At 39.2% G+C, this 22388-nt stretch overlaps 1 protein-coding gene across 7 annotated transcripts in view; it reads left to right on the forward strand.

Annotated features, from left to right (window-relative positions):
* Positions 1 to 22388, forward strand: part of ELOVL6 (ELOVL fatty acid elongase 6) — a 140254-nt gene that overhangs the window by 108460 nt on the left and 9406 nt on the right. For all 7 annotated transcript variants that reach the window (XM_058294110.2, XM_004476162.5, XM_071215093.1 and 4 more), the window contains one exon: positions 19024 to 19175. In XM_058294110.2, coding sequence (XP_058150093.1) covers positions 19024 to 19175 — 152 coding nt within the window. The remainder of the gene's footprint in view (positions 1 to 19023; positions 19176 to 22388) is intronic.

Below are 22388 nucleotides of genomic sequence, written 5' to 3' on the forward strand. Positions count from 1 at the left end.
GCATTTAGTGTGGACCTTTATGCAGATATTAAATAGGGTATGTGGGAAGACTAGCAACAGGGAAAAACTGTCAATGTTAATTAAGAAACATAGGCTGCCCTATTAAGATACTCTGAGCTGGACTATGAATGCAAATTGAGCAAGACTGAAGAGTAATAAATATTATAGCGGTTGTGCATTAATAGGATACTGACTGATACTTTCAATTCCCTGAATTTTCCAAATAATATATTTTTATTAAGTTGGCCTTTTTAAAGCTCATCTTTGTTCCAAATGTCACCTCCCCCAAGGGAATCAATTGCATGATAAGCCTATGCACAAGGCTCAATATTCAGAGCGATCTTTAAATTCACCCTGCTGTCCTCCATCTCTCAGATCTAGCCAGTCATCACTTGCACTCTGTGGGTTCTTTGTTAACAGCTCTAGAACGCCCACACTCCTGAATGTGGACCTTAGCCGTAGCGTACTGACGCATTTTTCTGCAACCGCCCACTTCATCCTCCTCTTATCTGAACTGCAGAAGTTGAACTGCTCACTCCTGAACCCCTCTACTCTCCTATTTACATTTTCTCCTTAAAGGATCTCTCCTCCCTAGGTGATATTTAAATATCAGATGACTTCCCAGTCTAAGTTTCTAGCTCTGACCTCTTCCTTAAACTTTATCCCTTTATCCAAAACCTATTTCATCTTCACCTGGATAGCCAATAAGCATCTCAAACCTAAACAGAAGTCATGATTTCCTCATTCTGCCTACCTCCCTCACTGCAACAAAATTAATGAACACAAATTAATTAATACAAAAGAAAGAAAGAAGAAGCTGATTCCTCTCCACCTCTATTAGTACCTGGCATCACTCTCCACCTTGTTGCTCAGGCAAGTAGCTTGGCCTGCCCTTCTCGCCACGCCATGTCACCCACACACAATCTTTCAAGAAGTCCGATCACCTACTACTGCCACCATACTTGCCAAATGTGTCTACTTTCTCTTTATGTCTATTGTTAGCATGACCCAGCCACCATCTTCTTTCACTGTCCCTCTAAAGAACTTCTAATATTACAGTCCATTCTCCACACAGAAGCTGGAGTTACCATAAAAAACATAAATCACAGTACATTTCTCCCCTTCGTAAAACCCACCAACATATAGACATTAGAGTTAGAATAAAATGTATTAATCTTAACTCTTACTATTAATATTATTAGCACTGTCCATTTAAAATCCTCAAAGGCCCTACAAGATCTGGACCATGTCCACCTGGTGAATTTTATCTCATCTAAGCTCCCGTTGCTGCTAGCCTTCCTGGCCTTGTGCCTCAAATTTGCAGAGGTGGTTCTTGGTTTGCAACTGTCTATCCATCTATCTGATTTGTTCTTTTCCTGGGACTTGCAGAAAAGTCTTTTCATTTATTTATCAGCTCACTTGCCACCTCATCTGAGAAGCTTCTCTTGCTTCAGCAGGAAGCCTCCCCATATCCCTTCACCCAGTTTTGTTATCATCATGGCACTTACAACACAACTCAAAATTTTTAAGCTAATTTTATTTGCATGTTTGTGAGTCTCCCCCACTAGAATATAGTCTATGAAAATAGATTCTTGCCTTTTTGTTTTTTAAATCCCTTGAACCTAAAAATTGTACATAGTAGGCATAGAATAATTTTTTAACATATAAACCAAGTTGGAACATTAAGTAAATCAGAATTTTCCAAGGAGTTATTTGATCTGATTTTGCTCATGATGGGTACTAGAATTTTGTCTTAGTAGTTAGATAAGGCTCTCTAGTTCTGATACTTACATGTAACAGCTGATAAAGGGGTTTCTTAAGTTGAAATTTCTATGGTGCTGCTAGAAGAATTATATGTGGATAATGATTGAGCCCATGTTTAATAATGAAAATTTGATATACCTTATCATTATATACAGTAAATTGTTAAGAACAATTTTGGTCTCATCCTTGTCCTTTCTTGTGCTTCATAGCATTCTTGTCTCAAGGCATTTGCATTAATACCTCTTTTTCTTCAGCTTTTATCATTGATTCTTCATTTTTACTTATGAATAGGTTCGAGCTGGACCTTCAAGTGCTGAATCATTATCAGGCAATGTCTTCAAATCTGCCCAGCAGGAGGCTGGACACTGGTGCTCATTTTTTTTTAACTCCCTTGCTCTAATTTACTATCACTATGTGCCACCACTTAGTCTCTTTCTCTGCTACAGTTTTTTTTTTTTTTCTTCTTTATTTTCTTTTAAGTGTTACATTAAAAAAAATGAGGTCCCCATATACCCCCCACCCCCATCCCCACTCCTCCCACATCAGTGAACCTCTTCCACCATCGTGGCACATTCACTGCACCTGGTGAGTACAGTTTGGAGCACTGCTCTACCACATGGACAGTGGTCTACATTGTAGTCTACACTCCCCCAGTCCACCCAGCGGGCCATGGCAGGACATACAGTGTCCAGCATCTGTCCCTGCAGCACCACCCAGGACAACTCCAAATCCTGAAAATGCCCCCACATCGTTTCTCTTCTTCCCTCTCCCTACCATCAGCAGCTACCGTGGCCACTTTCTCCACATCAGTACTACAATTTCTTCCCTTATAATCAAAATAGTTCCCTAACAGAACACCAGTAAGTCCACTCTAATCCATACTCTATTCCTCCATCCTGTGGACCCTGGGATGGTTGTGTCCAGTCCCCCTCTACATCAAGAGGAAGCTTAGATTCCACATGGTTGATGGATGCAATTCTCCTGCTTCCAGTTGTAGGCACTCTTGGCTGCCTGGTGTGGTGGTTGACCTTCTTCACCTCCCTGTTAGCTGGCCAGGGTAAGTCCAGTAAACCAGAGGGTAGGAGTTGCTCTGCTATAGTTTTGATCAAGTTTTGTTTTATTCCATCATCTCTTCATTGTTGGAGGCTTTTCATTTATTTCAGCATGTCATTTTACCATTTTTTCCAAAGACACATTATCTAGGTTTAGAGTCTTTGATTTGATTTTGGTTCCTACCTGTCAAAAGTCATTACCATGTTAAAAGTCACCGCTTAATTGATGGTATGGAAGCGATTTCTCAAGGGATAAAAGTTTGGACTGGAAGGCATGAAAGGACACTTCCAGGGCTCTATTGAGTTAGATAAATTTGTTCTCAGAGCAATTAAGGATTGGACAATAGGATTTTTGGCTTGGGATTTTTCTCATTCTACCCCAGCCCTCTGGAACCAGAACCATGGGCATGAGGCATTTGGTGACATATAGGACACAAGTCTCCTATTGGCCAGTCACAGTTCTAGCTCTACAAGACACATGAGTAGTGCACCGCTTTGCCTGGGGATCCAAAGGAAGGCCAGGTGGTCATGCGTATGGGAGCATATTATTGAGACTTTCCTACTTTGTACAACAAAAAAGCAAGCCCCACCCCCACTGGGCAGTCCCCATCCTCCTCCTCCTCATTATCCGATATACTATATATTGCCTGACACACTATGCATCTTCCCCCTTTAAAGTGTAAGCTCCAAGAAGGGTGAGGCCTGTCTGTTTAGTTTACTGCTATATCCCCAGTGCCTGATGTCCTATCCATGTCCCTTCTAAACTTCCCAGGTCCCAAAATTTCTGGATTCTCTTTACCTGAAATAAAGCCTGGCACAGATAAAACACTCAGAAAATACTGGTTTGTTGAATTATTAGATATTCATGCCCATCCCCTGTCTATAATTCTTTACCTGGACTTGGACTATTTGCAATTCTATCAGATGAAAATTTAACAAAAACCCCAGGAAGAGTAAGAGAGTTTCAGTCATTCCCTCCTCCAATCACCTTTGTATTCATCTAACAACTAATTAGGGAATTATGGGAATTTTCTGCAGAGATGGAGAAGCAGAAGAGTTTTTTGAAAACTGGAGTTTTGAAGAGTCATGTGTTATAGGAAAGGAAAGGAACAAGAAGGGAGAAGGGCAAAAAGTAGGTAAGAAATGCCAGGCACAAACTGCTTTTCAGTTGTGATCCAGGCTAGATCTTCTCATTTTCCCTCTCAGACATCATAGGCCAGCTGGTTTCCCCTCCATAACCAGCCCCTCCAGAAGAGAGAAGTCCTGAGGCCTCAGGGGACCCTACTCTTGGTCAGGGGCAAAGGTGGAAGAAATTCTCCTTGCTCCTCAATGTCCAGACCACTGATTATTGCTATCACCTGCTAAAGGAAATTTACAGAATCCTGGGGAGTTTAGCTATGCCTGATGAGGTCATTTGGAAAATTAATTCTCTTGGGGGTCTGTGAAGCAAGGAAAATCAAGTATCTCCCTACTTTTTAAAAAGTACTCTGTTACACTCATCATATTCATACGTCTCATAACCTTCAAATACCCAGAGTTATTTACTCTTATGTCTAAGGACCCAGGGTTATCTCACAGATACAAACCACTTTGGAGTTTTTTTTCCCCCAGTGATAAATAATATATAGATAAATGCAAAAGTACCCTTAATAACATTTTAAGCTTTTTCTACCTTGAGAGTTAAAAGAAAAGAAAAGCTTCTGTGGAAGTAAAGAGGGAACAGTCCTGGGAGGTGAGGGGTAGAGAGCATGCCGAGCCAGAGCTGCGGTCCACATTGTGCCAACCAACAGCTCCTACAAGCTTTGTGGCATAGGTGGTGAGGAAACATTAACCCGTCGTCCCAACTAAGTGACTGAATAGGCCTGAAAGTTTTTTCAGGTAAACATGGGATCAAAGCGTAATGATCTTCTTACTTTTGTGGTTGACATCGTTTTCAACTGTTAATACATTTGTAGTCAGATAGGGTTTCTTACTAAGAGGCAAAGGTCTACTTAGATGTCCAATCTTAAAAGTTACCAGATATGTGTCATTAAAATCTAACAGATTGACCTCAAGAAAATTTCACAAGGAATTAAAAAGAAAAAGCACGAAAGTCAGCAGAGTAGGTAGGAGAGAGTTCATGTTCCTAACTCTTACAAATTCATAGGCCATAGTTTCTCTATCTTCCGATGCTTTCAGAGTTTGTGTTTGCTGAGACAGAAATTAGATTGTAAATGAAAACAATAAAGTCAGGGGAATATTTGTTCACTAAAAGATGAGAGGTTGTAGTGGTATCAATAAAAATGTTTTACTGTTGTCTAGTGGATACTTTTCAACTTATTTGATCCTCACAACAATCGTGTGATGTAGGCAGAATTTTAGAAAGACATTGCCATCTCCGTTTTACAAAGGAGCTCAGATTTATGCACTCAATAAGTGGAGACAAGATTAGGAATTGGGTTCTCTGACTCTTCATTGTCTGATTTTTCTCTACGTTTCACCAGGCTGCCTCTCCAGTAATACTTAAACTTTAGAAAACATCAAAATTATGAGATGTAATGCTACATAGAGTATCTCAACTGATGTTAAGTTCTTCCAAGTACTTACAGGTGACAGACAAGTCTTGTTTAAGTGGGTTGACATAGGTGAAAATTTACATGTAAAATATAAATGTATTTTATATTTAAACTCCACTGCTTTGTCATTTTGGTTATCTTTGGTTTTTGTTTGTTTGTTTGTTTGGTCAGTTTTAGTTTTTTGCTGCTAGCAGATAACAAACTTGTCCAGTTTGAATTCGCTGCTCAGAAATCTGGATTAAGGGATGGAGGGGGGGCAGAGTAGAAGCCAAAGAGGTATAGTAGAATTAAGGGACAGTGTGAATTACTCTTCTCTAATTAGCCCTGGTATACGCAACTGTATAAAATCATGCATATATATGCTATGATTTTTGTGTTCAGAATCTTTCTGTAATTCATTTAGGGCCCGGATTTCCGATTGCCTGGTTGTGCTGGGCTGTGAGAGGTTCTGAATTGGGCCACGAGGGTCAGGAGAGTGAGAATTCTCAGGCTTCCTTGGAGCAAAAAAAGTTCCTGAAAAGAAAGGTGGGAGGATACCTGAGTGGTCCATCTAAAGGTTCTCCCACTGGAGGCAGCATTTTGGAGATTTTGAGATGGATTCTGAATTGGCCACAGAATCAGAGCTGTAAATGCTCCGAGTTGTTTTGCTAGAGTTTCTTTCGAAGGAGCAGATGAGCTCTGCAATGAAGTCACTGCCAACCTGGGGAGCACAGTGCTGTCAGATCTGAAGGGTGACCATCTCAGCGCCATCTACAAAGGCTTTGCAATTGAAGAGTTGAATATTGAGATTTACTGGGTAGATAAATTCCCATGATTCCTGGAAATAAAAGTATAAAGGATTTTCACAACTGCCGCCTTTTTTTTGTCTCCTTGAGATGCACGTGTTGTGCTCTGAGATGTGGGTCAGCAGTCTCTTGCAAGTTTTTCTGGTTTCATTTGATAGCTATCTTCTGCCAGCGTATCAGTCTGTCTGTCTGTCTACATAGATAGCCTCACCTTTAAAAATATTAACAAAAGGTGTGATTTGGAAAGAAATTTCTATTCCTACAAACTCTTTCAGTGGTGGTATTTGAATGAAATTTCTAAAGGAAATTAAACTCTTCAGTTAGGAACAAGGTATGGTACAGGGCCTGTCACCTAAGAGGCAGTTATAGTCAATAAATATTTGTGAAATGAGTATTGATTAAGTTTACCTTTTTTGGTAGTCTTATGAATAATAGCAATTCAGTTACTGTGAATGACTGAAAAATTTTTAAAAACCTATCAATCAATATACTGCTAATGGTTCTTTAGATTAAAAGGCCCAAAAGAAGACAGTGAGCATATGAATGAGCAGAAACTTACAACTCATGTTTCCTCCCTTTCTTATAATTGTAACATGAGCTCACAAAAGTTTAGAGCTGAAACCAGAAAGGACATTCCAGTTCCTTCCTTTAAAGGATATGGAAAACTGAGGGTCAGAACGATTTTTTTCTCCTTCATTTCTTCCTTTGTATTGTTGCTGGTGGTTTGGTTCAGTTTGGTTTGGTTTGGTTTAGGAGAGACTATATAAATGCTACATATCATGATTCAAGTACTCCAATAAAATTTTCATTAATCACAGCTCAGGGAAAAAAAGAGGCTGTAAAACCTATTTAAGACTGTGGCTCTTCACTGTAGTTGTTGCTCTCTTAATGATTTGGTAATATGCCAAAGGAAATTAAGACTTTTTCCCAAGGAACAAAGCTTTCCATGGAAACAAGATGACTAGTGCTTTTATGATCCTGGTGAGTTATTTAGCTTCAACATCAATCTTAACTACTGCCTACATTTATTGCAGTTCTTTTTAGTTCACACAACTCTCTCATGTTAATTTTCTGCCACACTTATTGGGTCACTAAGAGTAGTACTTCATGTCTTTTTCCCCATTGTAAAGGCAAAGGAACCAGCACGCTGTTCTTTGTATGTCAGAAAGCCAGTACACCTTAGGCATGGGCAAGCTTTCATGGAAGTGCTAGATGGCATCTCGTCAGTGGTCAAAACAAGAAGAAAAGGCAAAGGAGAAAGCATACCCACCAGGAGACATTAATTTTTATAAAATTTAGCAGAAATCTAAGGCTTCAAACACAGAGAAGGGTTCCCCCTAGGACAGCAGTGATGCATATAGAGGCAAGTATCTTCACCTGTTCCCTAAGTAGTTTCACCCACTGTTTAATGGAGTGGAAGTGGTAGGAAGAGAGAAGGCAGGATGATATCTAGGACAGGGAAGTCACGGGGGTGCTCCCAACTCAGAGCTAGAAGTTATTGGTGCTCCCAAATTGGAGGTCCTGATTCAGCTGGTAAGAAATTCGTCGTCACATCAGAATTCTTTTAGAACGTACCTGTGATTATAATGTCCAACCAGAGTTGAGAACCACCAGCGTAAATGACAGCCAGGTGAGGCGTTCAGAAACAGCTCCGGGCTAAAAGGCAAAGCACTAGAGCTGTAGTTAGAAGATTCTGAGACTTGCCAAGCGTATTGTCTTGGGCCAGCCTCCTAACCTCTCTGTACTTATTTGTCTATAAAATACAGATAATGGTGACCTACAAAGTTGTTGTGAGAATCAAATTTCATAATACAGGAGTCCAATAAAATCCTTTAAATGTGAAATATGCCAGTTTCTGGCACAATGCTTGCACAGTCAAATACTTGTTGGCAATAGCTCAGGTAACATAAAAGAAAATCCTGTTTTATGAAACAATGCAATCTTAATTAAAATCTCAAGGTGTTATATTTCTTTGGAAAAATTCTAATTGGGATCCATTATGGTACCAACTGTCCTTTTTGGGGGAAAAAAAAAAAGCGCCTCTCCTCATCCCCTGTGCTGCCAGGATTGTTTACCAGTTTCATTTTTCCATCTTGGTCCCAGCATCTCTTTGCCTAGCCAGATACGTGGAACAAGTGTGTTATACCCAAGGTATTGTACCCTGCAGATGCCAAGATAGTTCTCCGTAATATCTACCATGTCAGGTCTCTAAGGAACTAAGGAACAAAGGAGTTATCATCCAAGTTCAGATCCTTAAGGCTGCCGCTTCTGGTTTATTTGTTCCTTTTATTAAACGGAGTGCTTAGATTTACAAGTTCAGGGAATAAACCGATACATCAGAAAAGGAATCAAAGCCAATCCGTCCTATCAAGCATTTAATTAGAACATTCGTTTCGGCCTGACATCTTCTGACTTATCAAGTGATTTAGGGTAGGTGAAGACATCAATGATTGCACACTCCCTTTATCTTTATCAGGGAACCATCATATCCATTAAGATACTCTGTCCCTGCTGCAAGGCTTTCTTCGTTTGCTGCTTCTTCCCAAAGCTTTAGCACTGACGGACTCCTCTGGAGCATGTAGCATTTATTGATTCCAGGAGCTTCATGAATATTATCATGTGTTTCTATTTAACAGTCATTTTTAGATTAAAAAAAAAAATGCAGTGTCAGCCTTTTCATGCTTCAGGACTAAGCTTACATGATATTTCTTCACAGAGTCCTTATATATAGCCCCCATCCTAACCCAAAATAGGTTTAGTCTATATACCTAATACTTTTCTTTTGCAATATGTGCTATTTGTTGTTTCTGTGCTTTTTCATGGTTATTGTTGACAACCCGATTCTCCTTGTATTAGTCTGCCAAAGGGGTGCTGATGCAAAGTACCTGAAATCTGTTGTCTTTTATAAAGGGTATTTATTTGGGGAAAAGCTTATAGTTACAAGGCCTTAAAATTTTCTCCTCCAAGTTAGCTGCCACGTGTTGAAGCAAGATGGCAGGCGATCTCTCCTGGAATGTCCTTCCTTCCTCCTCTTAAGGCTCATGGGCCCAGCTTCTTCTACTCTCAGCCATAGGCTGGCATCTTTCAGGGCTTCTTAGCTGCTCTGGTCTCTTCACAAGGTCAGCTGTAAACTATCAGGCAAATGGCTCATTTCTCCCCAGGGCTCCAGGATCAAAACTGACAAAGGTCTCTCTTATTCTTCTGTATCTTCTGTGTGTTTTCTTGATTGAATGCCCATTTTTATCAGTCCACCAAGGGGGCGGGGACTTAACCTGAGTTATGGCTAAGGACATGGTCAAATCAAAGCCTAATCTTACCAGGCAATTTAATCAAGATATCTCAGCTGAATCTAATGTACCTCACCCAGAGGAACAGACCAGGTTATAAACATAATCCATATCTCTTTCTGGAATTCATAAATAATATCAAACTGCTACACCCATCCAGGATAAAAGCTCCTCAGCAAGGTCCTTGCCTACTCTACTCACCACTGTTTCCCCCAGGGTCTGCAAATTGTAGGTTCTAACAATATATGCAGATTGACCTCTGAGTGTTAGTAGTATTATCCGTAGTTCAACAATGATAAAATAAGAGTAACAAAAACTTATACTGAAAGAAAGAAGCGCACAATTTTTGAGCGCCAAATCAGCACTGAGCATTTCACTGGCTACTTTTATAGTGTTCACTCAGCAGCAACTAACATCTCAGATCTCCAAGAAGAAAGGGAATTTTTGTTTAAGTAACATTCCAACCTTTAAATTCTCATTTTTTGGGAAGAGGATGTAGCTCAAGTGGTTGAGTGCCCACTTGCCATGTTGGAGGTCCTGGGTTCAATCTCTGATATCCTCCTAAAAAAAAAAAAAAAAAATAGTTTAAATTCTCATTTTTTTAAAATTTAAAACATATTAATCCCAAGATTTTTGACATCAGATATCAATTTAAAAGAGAAAAAGACATTAATTATATCATTAATTTATTAATATTGATAACTATTAGAAATGAAAACTTAAAGTTAGATTTCCAATAGCTTCTGGGAAAAAAGTCATATATGCATATGGTAAAATAAAATTCTACTAGTAATCATCCTTACCAGTTTCAAATATTTGTATGAAAGTAATAGTATAGTTATGCATTTAAAATGTACACAAGCTCAATCATGCTAACATACTAAAAGGACTATATTCCTATTATTTTTCACTTAATTGAGTATCTGGAGCTCCTCCATGCCAGCCCCTAATGCAGATTCTATTTGGTACATTTTATAGCTGTATTGTATTCCCTTGTATAATTTATTTAATTATTCTCATATTAGATTTTATCCTTTTATATCTTTTTTTTTGGGGGGGGGATGGGAAGCAGGCACTCAACCACTGAACTACATCCCCTCCCCAATGAGAGTTGGGGTTTTTTCTGGTCTGTTTGTTTATTTTTAGGACATCCTGGGGATGAAACCTAGGACCTCATTCGTGGGAAGCAGATGCTCAACTATTTGCACTACATCTGCTCCCCCTTTTATATCTTTTTGATATAAAAACTATGCAACTTGGTATACTTTTGCAAGTATATGCAAAGGTTATGTTATATTTCCAGCAGTAGAATAACTAGGTCAGAAAGTGTGTTTTCAATTTCAGTTTCTGTAATATACAATTTTAGCTTCATGTTTTTTGATTCACAAGGTGTTAGGGAGATTTTTAAACTTTCAAACGAAGATATCAGATTGAGTAGCTAGCAAGAAAAAATGAGTCAAACCTAAAGGGAAACCTAATAATAAAAGGGAAAGAGAAATTATACAGTCTGAATTGTTAGTAGTAAAGGAAATAAATGATCAAGACTTCAGTTGTATATCCTCATTTGACTGCTGAGTTATTGGATTTAAAAAATCACAAACTCCACACTTAAATACCTTGTTATATTATTTCAGAAAACTGTGTTTTCAGCTAATTCTAAACACTAGTGTAATTAGATAGCTTTTGGAGGATGTGTGGAAAGGTTTGTAGCTGGGGGCTTAGGATACTGATATGGAGATGCCATTTGTTCTGTATGGCAGACATCATAAACCTGTAACACTTCCTGTAGCTGTTTGATATTTTTGATGAATTCCAAAAAGAAATATTGGATTATGTTTGTAAACTGATCTTTTCCTCTGGGAATATGAGATTATATTGGATTATATGAGATATATTGATTAAGTAATCAAATAAACCTCTTGTGTCAGTAGGGCGTTGAGTACCCACCCCTAGGTAGGTGGGGACTCTCAGATAAAAGGAATGGCAAAAGACAGAGTTGAAGGTTTTTGATGTTGGAGTTCTGATGTTGGAGTTTAATGCTGAAGCCTTAAGCTAAATCCCTGGGAAGTTAGCATTCAGAGGAAAGAGAAGCAAGCCCCAGGAAGGGAGGAACCCAGGAAGCCTGAACCCTTGCAGACATCAGCAGACATCTTGCAGCAACACGTGAAAATAGACTTTGGTGAGGGAAGTAACTTATGCTTTATGGCCTGGTATCTGTAAACTCCTACCCCAAATAAATACTCTTTATAAAAACCAACCAATTTCTGGTATTTTGCATCAGCACCCCTTTGGCTGACTAATAACACCTTCCAAACCTAAAGGGATTGCAGTGAATTGTTTGGTTGTTGATTTGTTTCAACCTTTTCTGGGATCAGTGGATGCTCTTCTTACCTAGTAAACATCTAAGACAAACAGCAGTTCCAGTTTCATTATCAGGAAAATCAGTGACCTCTTCTGTGTTTTTAAAGACTTGCTACTATTGGTTCAATTGTTGCCAGGGTTTAACAGTTGACAAAGATCTCACACAGTTTTTTTTTCTGATTGTGGAATAGAAGTGCAATAAAACATTTTTCATTGTCCAATTCCAGATTTAATTGCACTTATGGTTATTGAGTTAGTGGAGTGGGTGAGGGTTGGGAGCTAGTGTGCACTTCAGAGAAAAGGTCCTTGAACACTTGTTTTAATGTCAAAATGGTTTACATTTAAATTGAGGGCCACTAATTAAACAGTATAAGTGTGGCTTTATCGTCTCTTGGTGCTGATGTTTAATTAATTGAAAATATTCTTGATTATGCCAATGGGTCTTTCTATCCAAGGCAAAATTCTAGAATTCTCAATCATTGCAGAGATATTCCAGTTTGGCGTTAAGGTAATAATAAAATTGGAATGTTAGAATGCAGAGTTATTCAACTTTTTCTCAAGTAAAATATATGGCCAGAACTAACTCTCAGAGCTTGAATTTGAATGATTAGCCGTATTTGTCACACTTCTTTAGAAAAGAACCCAATACTTATACTTGAAAAATAAAAAATCTAATACAACCTGAAGACAAGGGCTTGTTTTCTAAACTTTTACTCTCAGTGTTCCAAAATCTTTTTATTTAGCTCATGAATTTCCAAAAAAGAATCCCACTCACATATACACAGACCCTTCCCCAGTATTCTCTGTCAGCACCACTATTTGTTCCTGTCAGAACTTGGAATTTGTTTATATTATACATGTATTATATATAATTATATTTTTTGTTTATTTACATGACTATTGTCTTCCTAACAGGCTATAGAGAGAAATTCTCTCCTGCCCCAGTGAGTGCCAGAATATCTGGCACCTAGTGGGCATTGATTATATAGGTGTTGAATCAAAACATGAATGAATAAATCTTTTTCCATTCTTCTCAACGCCAGTGTGATATACAAGAGTTAAGCAAGGTTTAATGCTATAGCTTATCTTCCTAGTAAAGCCTTATAAACTAGTACCACATGATTTTGTGATTGTTTTTCAGTGTGTCAGTTGTGGTTAAGCACATATTTTTAAATACATTTTTTAAATTATAAATCTAATATACGCTTATGTTAAAATAGCAAAAATGCAGATGTTTACATAATTTAACAAATAGTGTTTGTAAATAAAAATTAATTTTAAGAAGTACTGAGAAAAATAGAAGTTTCCCTAACTTGCCCTCAGGGATCACAACTGGCCAATAGGTGTTCTTGGCAACTTGCCAGGGACATACTGGGGCAAATTGCTAACCATGAAGAAACAAGGCCACTTCTGGACTAGGAATCTAAAACCATACTTTGAGAAGCATTTCAGCTAATTAGGGCTGCAATTTCTGCTGGAGCTTCTCGCTGCATTGTGCCTAACCGTGGCTGAGCGGGGAGCAGAAGTATCCCCCGCCTTCCCCTGTGCTCGACAAAGGCATGTGATAGACATCACTGCCCTCCTTCAACAGAGTGGCCCACGCTATCAGCCTGTTGGAGGCTCCAGAGTTGGAATAATCTTTATCATCTGATTGATAAATTTCCTATGAACTCAGTGCTTTTTTATACCAAAGTTTTTTTCATTTTCTACATAAGCATTCTCTCTTCTTCATGATAATCTAAGGAAAAATGCTCAGTTCACATCCTGTTGGGGACTTACTGTCACTTGTTTCATGGAAAAGTTGGCTCATGAAATAAAACATTTAACAGACAGAAGTGGAAGTTCTCAAAGCAATAGAACAATATAAATAATTATTGGTGCAAATCACATTCTCTGTTTATCAGTGTCCTTGACACTCAGTTTGAGATAATTAACCTTTTTTACATGGTGAAATGAGAAGATAGTGATGAAGGTGATTTTTCCAAGTTGAAGGATGGACAAAGTAAAGCAGCAATAATAACAACAATGTTAATAATAAAACCGGTTTTGAACATCTGCAGGTCAGGCTATATACTAAATGCCTTAATTCGATTCTTTTACAAAATTCATAGAATTAATTTGCAAGTCTTTTCATTTGAAGAACCACTTGCCTATGCAACTAGTAAGTGATTGTGGTGAACTGAATTGCACACCTGTTTGGACATGCTCTTGGCCTTGGTCTGCATTCCAGTGAGTGTGGACCCATTGTAAATAAGATATCTTTAAGATGTTACTTCATTTAAGGCATGACCCAAATGAATCAGGCCAGTCTTTAACCTGATTACTGGAGCAGATTTCTGGAACCTGATTTCTGGAAGCAGAAAGAAATTCAGACAGACAAAAAGCCACAGGGAAAGTCAATGGACCCTGCAGGAGAAAAGAGAAGACATACCATGTGCATCATCGCCATGTGATGGAAACCAAGGACCCCCAAAGATTGCCAGGCAGCCAGAAGACACTGATCCCAGAAGAAAACAAGCCTTCTAGCTTCTGAAACTGTGTGAGCCAATAAATTCTTGTTGTTAAGGCAACCCTTTGAACAGTATTCATTTCAGCAGCTAGAAATCTAAAACAGTGATGGAGCTGTGATTGCAGCCCAGTCTACTGCAACCAATTGGTAGTGGCTTAGAGTGGTTGAGAAGAATTTTGATGCTATGTCGATGCATGGCCAGAAAAAGTATCAAAAATTATTAGCAATGTCTGTCATGGGCATAGGCAAGGACTGAGAGTAGCAGGACATGAGCTACAGACTTGCCTGTCGCATCATGCTGTCTCTCAAGATAGTGTAACTTAGGGAAGAAAAAATGTCTCCACACATTAAAGTATATTTTGGTAAAGTGCCATAGTGTGAGGGCACTATGCCCAGTTATAATAAGCACTGCATGGTTCCAAAGTGTGCAGTCACTGAGATGTGCCAGGGGCTGAGCTAGTAACTCCCACAAATAACAGTCATCCCCTTGCCCAAATAGCTCCCCACCCTGCTTCCCAGCAGTAGCATTATCACATCACAACAATGCGTCTTTGCCCACAGACACATGTGGGCCCCATGGCTGGCACTGGCAGTTTCCCTGAAAAGTGCCATTGTCCTCTGTTCTGAGTCAAGCTTATTGTTCAGAGTACAGAGAATGAGGTGTATGTCTAAATATGTATACTCTTGTTGTCCACAATATTGCAGTTCACCATGATATCAACACTTTGAATTCTACAAGGCTCTAAAATGCCCTCCCCCTAACCTCTCCCTGCAAGTTGTGAATCCCTATTTGCCCCTCACTCAAATACCACTTCCTCTGAAGTCTTCCAGAACCACCACCATCCAGAGATATCATTCTTTTGTCATCCCAGCATCTAACGCAGTACCAACAAATATTTATGGTCGAAGGAATAACTAAACTGTGGATACTTAAGAAATTGGGCATGGATTTTGAGACTCAGGAAGATGAAAGGAGCTGTTCCAAAGGTGACTTCCTGGATCTGCTCTGATGATGTGTTAAGTACAGTCTAGCAGCAAAATACAGGGGAGGAAGGGCTCTGAGCTGTGGATCCTGGTGTGACGGGCTGGAGTCAGCAGGGGAGGGGATGCTTTGTAAAATGTGGGGTTCGGAAAAATCATAGATCAGAGGCTAATAAGTAGAGACTGGTAGATTTTGAAAATCTGTCATTTGTGTGTTTTGTTACTTTTGGCTTATACAAAGGCATTGACAAACACCAGTTATCTGGTTTGTGAAAAGCAGGTAACTGATACAGTAACTAATTTGCCAGGACTGTATGCTAGGTACATTTTAGTGCCACGGAGGGAACTTCTGCATTAAAATGTTAGCTAGTGTTCAAATATCAGCTCTTCTGTTCTTTGTCGACTGGAAGGCTTCGGGCGGGCGTAATAAGAGGAGAACTCAGATTGACCTTTACTAAAAGGAAGATTTGTTATCTCAAACACAGGAAATCTAGAGATGGTGGGAAGGTTGATGACCTTAACAGCTCAGGCCGGCTGCCTCACGATTATATGCAGTTTCCGGCAATAGCGGATAAAGAGCAAGGAAACCTTTTCCAAAAGGCCCACAGTAGCCCAGTGGCTAGATTTGAATCACATGCCCACGGTAGCAAATCACAAGTAAGGGAAACAGGACTACCAAAAGTGATTTAGATAATCAGGATTTACAGAGATAGAGAGAAATTTACTTTCTTTGGGGAGAAGAGGTTGGGAGAACCTAAACAACATCGGGATTCTCTTAGAATGGAGAAGGAAGGAAGGGACTATCGAATAGGCCACCCACAGTATCTGCAACAAATATTCAGTGGAAATGCCACATCCACATTTCCATATTACCTTCCACAGCAGCCATGTAGAGTGTTCAAGATGCAACACCTTAATCTAATAACAGTGGCAACTGTTTATATTAACTTTTTTTTTAAGGTTTGAACTCTGGACCTCCCATGTGGTAGGCGGGCACTCTATCTGTTGAGCCAAATCCACTTCCCTATATTTTTTAATGTAACATTTTGTATGATCTATTATCTTTTAAAAAAAGACAATTTAAAAATTATATTTAATTTTTTCTTTACTTTTACAGTAAATCTTATTAAAAATTCAGCATAGAAAAAAGAGTGGGGGCTTCATTCTAAGAGCAGTGAGAGGCCACTAAGGAATTAACCAAATCTGTAAAATTGTAAAATGACAACAATAATCCTATAAAGGATCATTTTATGTATTGGAGAAAGTAATACTTTAATATAGGGTGATTGAGTTAAACTCATTCCAGACTGATTTCTTTAGCCATTCTTTGAATATGATATTTTCTTTTTTTTCCCCTTATATTTTCAACAATTTTTCACATTTTTTAGCGATCTTTGCTGAGTACCTATTGTTCAACATATGAGGATCCAAACACATTACAGGACATTGGAAAAACAAATGTTAGAGCAGAAGTATGTAGTTAACCCATGGATTCCTTATTTATTCGTGGTACTTTCATAGTCATTCAAGGACATTCATAGAGGAGGGAAAGACTTTGAGTTGTAGATGTGGATATTCCCAGCTGACATGGAACAAGCAGACACTCTACCTTCTTGTTTCAGCTCTTGTTCTAAATAGTTTTAAATATTGCTCTAAAATGTTCTGAAGGCCAGGATTCTGTTTCTAGATGGGATTAAATGCAGGCAATCTCTAAAAGGCTAGTGAAACAAACAACATCCTAGTGGTACCAGATTTCATTTCGGTTCTTGGCTGTGCTGCAGAAATGAATTTCAAGAGCACATCGGGTGAGTTAGGCCAGTAAGTTATTCAGGTAGGGAGGGAAGAGAAATGGGTCAAAATAACAGAGCAGGAGTCCAGGTAGAGAGGAAGGGGCTGAAAAGTGATAAAGAGGGCTGATTTACAGGCTACAATTTCCCATTATATGTTATAAATGCCCAAGTTTTACTTGTGTGGTGATCCATGCAGGGGAGAAGGCAGCTAGAGTCCGGGTCCAGAGGCAAGAGAGGGCATGAAAGAGTGAACTCAGGCCTGGTGCCACTTTTTAAACGCTAATTATCCCACCCCTTTGCTAATGGCAGGGGAGGCGTTCCAGCTGTTCCGTACTTTGATTGCTTATTTCTCCCATCAGTATCCCAGGAGGGCCCAATGATGAAGTCCTTGGGGAGTATTGGAGCGTCTCCTGGCTTCCTGAGGAAGTCTTCTTCTGAGTGGCAGAATCTTGGGGAGGGTCTTCCAGCAGCCATCTTGGGGTTGCTGATGTCCACGTGGACTTCTTGCCAGGTTCCAGATCCATCTATTAATCCCCTGTCTTACTAGCCTGCTTCACTAGGGAATCATTGTATGCAAATTTGAGGAGGAAGCAAAAGATACAGAAATATACAATAAATAAGTTTCTATATCATCAGTGAACAGTCAGTGAGCAGCTCAGTGAACAGTGGCTCTCTGCACCCTAACCCTGTATTTCCCCTAGAGGCAATGGTCCAATTCTTATCTCTCTGTGCTTGGGTGGCTTCCTGGAGGCACCTGGAGGAGGTCTGACTGCTGTGAGAAAGAAGAATTAGAGAATGGAAAGGGGTAATCAAGGACAGTGGTTTGGAGGCTGCTTCTGGATTTATAGATCCAGTCCAGATGAAAGAGCTGGATTAAAGAGATATACTGAGCTATTCAGGAGAGAGAGCCAGCGGGACTTAGAGAATGAGTGGGCACAGGGCAGAATTGAGATAACTCCAAGAGTTGACAGCAACCAAAGACTGTCTCAGCCCCAGTGGCCCTCAAGCCCCTAGTGGAAGGATGGTTCTCAATCTACTGAAATACAAAGGACGTTCAAGTTCCAAGATCCTGCTCTGGATTCATTCTCCTTTTGCATGACCTCTCTTTGGGATATTGATGGAAGAGTAAGTAATATCATCTGTGGCCATCAGGATAAAGCACTGAAAAGTATCATTAGTTCTTGTTTACAGAATATTTTTGATGCTTTTTTTTTTCAGCCAGCAAAACACTTTTTATTGCAATAATAACCCAAAACTCGTGTGGCACAGGGGATGGGAGGGTGTGGTCATAACACTTTCTCTCACCAAATCACTACACACATCAGCAAAGTGGTGGGAGGGGGAAGGAAAAACCAGGGAACTTTGAGATCAGCCGGGGCGATGTGATCATCAAGGAAGAGGGGATGATGAAGCTGCAGTGAGCAGCAGCACTTTCTTAAGAGAACACTCAAGAATTGGTCAGATGGCTGGGCTTTCATTGGGGGCTAAGTGTCTACAAACAGCAACCTTCAATTTAAACTTTCTATTGAAGGTCTTAAAGTTTAGGAAGCTCTGCCAGCTATGAAAAGAATATAAATGTCCTGAAAATCCATTTTTAAAAACCACAATATGGGGGCAGGGGAAGGGGTGGAGGGAAGGAAGCCAGGTCACAAAAAATATTTCCGAGCTCCCTGCTGGCCTGGGGACCCATATCTGTAGTGTCCAGCACCGCAGTCAAAACTATCTGCTTTCAAAGGCACAAGGTTTGAGGGGAGGATAGGGTGGGATTGGTGGAGGCAAAGGTTCTCCCCTTTCCCACTTCAGTTTTGGATAGGGCAAATTTTTACGTTTTATCTATGACTCTTACCCACGAATGGCAAGCCTCCCTGCTAAGAAGAGTTAATTCAGATGTAAAATTCTTTTCCTGAATGCATTTTTTTTTTCTCTTTTCATTATGAAGTATATTCGGTGCTCTTCGAACTGGTGCTTATATGGTGTACATTTTGATGACCAAAGGCCTGAAGGAGTCAGTATGTGACCAGAGTTTTTACATTGGACCTGTCACCAAATTCTGGGCTTATGCATTTGTACTAAGCAAAGCACCTGAACTAGGTAAGTGTCTTCTCTCCTTCCCTCTCTCTTTGTAGCTACACACCAGCAACATTTTTAATTTTTGAAGGTCCTTTTTTGTGAATGGTAGGAAAGTTATAATTATTGAACTTGAGTTGTTGACTGTCTTCTATTTTCTTTTCCTCTCCTCCCTTTTTTTAAATGATTTTACATTATGTTTATTAAGAGCAAAATCGTTTTTGCATAGAACATGCAGATTTTTCAGCACTACCAAAAACACACTGCCAAGGGCTTATAATGTATACACAGCCCCTTCTTTAAGGCCCATTAACAGCTGAGCTAATATTAGAATATGGTGGAGGTAGGGGAGAGGGGAAAGAGCAACACAGCTATTTCCAAGTCCCATATCTAAACACACTGTAATCCCAGCAGTTAGGATTCAGATTAGGAAATTAAACTTTTCATTTGGGTATCCTCATGTTCTCATTAACCAGTGTTAAGTGTTGATCTTTGGTGTTGTTTGATTTTAATCATCAAAGAGAAGGGCCCTTGGGAAGCGGAAATGTAGTTCACCTCCTAGAAATTTAGATAAAAAATACTTGCTACGATGACAGATTCCTAAGGTTTTCCCTTCAACTTCTTACTGATCTTGAATGTAAGTGTGGCATAGGCTAGGAAAAACAGTGAAAAATTAAGTGACAAGGATTTGATGTGGGCACAATTCTCCAAGAAAATATCTTGATTTTGGGAGCGAGGGATTCGCTGCTGATCATAAACTCTGATATCTGTGAACAGTGCTGTTCACCATCCCACTAACCGCTGATATATATATTCTTAGGGGGAAAACTTGCCTCTCATTGCATTTCTTAGTTTTGTATAAGGAATTAAGAAGTGTATGTATTCAGTTCAAAATATGTATTGATAGATTTTGTAGATAGTCATAATTTCATTATAAGGCAGTTGTAAATAAACTGTCATCAGTCTTTCTGTAAGCAGCCTCTAGTTCATGTCCTATGTCTGCTCATGTAGGCTCTGAGGGGTACGTGTGCACCACTGACTGATACACTTTCCACTGAACCTTTCCTATGAGGGTTGGGGTATAAAGACAAGTCAGGTCCCCTACATAGTTCAAAATAACTAGCTAACTGTCTCACACATGCACACATGCACACATACACACTCTTCCTATGAAAACAAAACCTTAGAGTGAAAGGAATTAATATGGTTTCATTCATTAATCTATTCAGTAAATTTATATTAAGCACTTACTATGGGCCAAGCATGTAATTGAGGCTAGAATAGAATGGCTAATTTATCTAAAACAGGGGTTCTTAATATTTTTTTTCCCTCAGACCCCTTTGCCAGCCAGGTGAAAACCACGGAATACTACTGTAATTTATTGCATACATTCATAAAGGAAGGAAATGCTAGATTTCAGTCAGAGGTCAGAGAAAATAAAGATAAGTTGATTTTTTTCAATTCAAGCTCACAGACCTGCCAAAACCTTTCCACGGACCCCTTGGGAGTCTGTGGACCCCTGGTTAAGAACCCCTGATCTAAAAAGAAATTTGCTATATGCATTTCATGAACCAGGCCCTAGGAGGCTATTTTTTATCCTTGAATTGGTACCACTAGGTGCACAATCTTAAGCTGGAGAAGTATTTTTCAAACTTGGATCTGTGATCAATGCCTGAAAGTCTGTAGGTGTTATTTTTTAGAATGTAAAAATTATATGAGAATATTTCATCATTTAAGTTAAAAATTTGTCTTGCCACATTTATTTCTTTCATTGATTTTATTATTTGAATTGGATTCACAGAGTTTCTGAGTTAGAGTACTTCTCATGCTAGGGTTGGTCTGAAAGTGTATGTGTTCTTTATTTTTAGGATTTTGTGGGTTTCTTTCTTTAAATAAATAAATTCATACATTATTAAAGTTTGAAAATTGTTCAGGTTGAGAAATAATCATAAACTTCTGCCACATTTCACAATTAATTATGTCCTATTATATTTTAAGCTCCATTATCCATTAATACCCCCCTTTTCTTCCTTTTTTTTTTTTTTTTTTTTGATTACAGGACTGACTACAAATATATGAACACACTAAATGCATGAAACATGTATATTACTCCCTTATCTGCACTTTCACAATTTCCAACTTTTACTGCTCTCAATAAATGTTTAAACAAAAAATATCAGAAATGGCATCTCTGTCCTTCTGGCCCTTCGGCCTCAGACAGCAGTGGCGCAACCTCACTGTACAGTCTGGACATGGCTTCCTCCGGCACTGAGTAGCTGCATTCTGAGATATCTAGTTGTATTTGAGGAGAACAGAAAATAGTTCTTTCTGCCTTTTGGAGGAATATTTCCTCAAAGAGCTACCCTAAGCTATTCATAGCAGTCACTTTCCCTCAAAGGCATAATTAGATTCATGCAGTCTGTCCTCCCTACTTCTATTCCAGAATGAAATCAAAGTTTCAGACGGCAGATAGAATTCCTAGAGAAGAACTAATAGTGCAGTACTCAGTGGTATTAGTCCTCTCGTCCTGTCTTTTGCTGTTTGTTGGTCCTGATGATGCTAACTCATCACCCCTACCTTAGTTTAATCCATAACAGACGTGAGCTGCACTCCCCACTGCCCTGTAGCAAGCATGATAATTGAAGACCATCTTTCCTCTTGAGCCCAGAATGAGCTGCAGCCACGTTCACCCCTTTCAGTTGATTAGAGTGCTGTGCCATTGGCATTATAATCCCTTTCCCTGGAAAAGCTTTGTTCAAGAGTTTGTAAATTGGCTATCAAGTAACGGTACCCCCTTTATGGTTAGAATATGAGATTAAAGTGTTGATAATGGGCTGAAGAGTTGGGGGGAAAATGTACCCTAATATTGACATAGTTCTTTAATGAGACTAGTTGGGGGCACCCATTCATCATGCAATTTCAGATCCATTATATAGATATGTTCTGAGTATCCTTTTTCAGTTTTAAAGTAAGATTTACTTTTAAATATTCTGGAGCATATTTGACAGGGGTCTTCTAGAGGTGAACTGCTTAGTTAAAACAGATTTAAAAAAAAAAAAAAAATAGGTGCAATTTGGATGTCTCCAAGACAGCCAGCCCTCTAGCCCTCGTTTAGCAAACTTGTTTGCTTTTTTGCCTTTTCATTCATTTTGGACATTAAATTCCTTCTCAGTTTTTCACTCCTAGAAAGTCTTGTCATTAACATGTAATAAAGAGAGATTTATCCATTTGGATTAT

This window comes from Dasypus novemcinctus, chromosome 1 (genome assembly GCF_030445035.2).
Source record: "Dasypus novemcinctus isolate mDasNov1 chromosome 1, mDasNov1.1.hap2, whole genome shotgun sequence".
Taxonomy (NCBI): domain Eukaryota; kingdom Metazoa; phylum Chordata; class Mammalia; order Cingulata; family Dasypodidae; genus Dasypus; species Dasypus novemcinctus.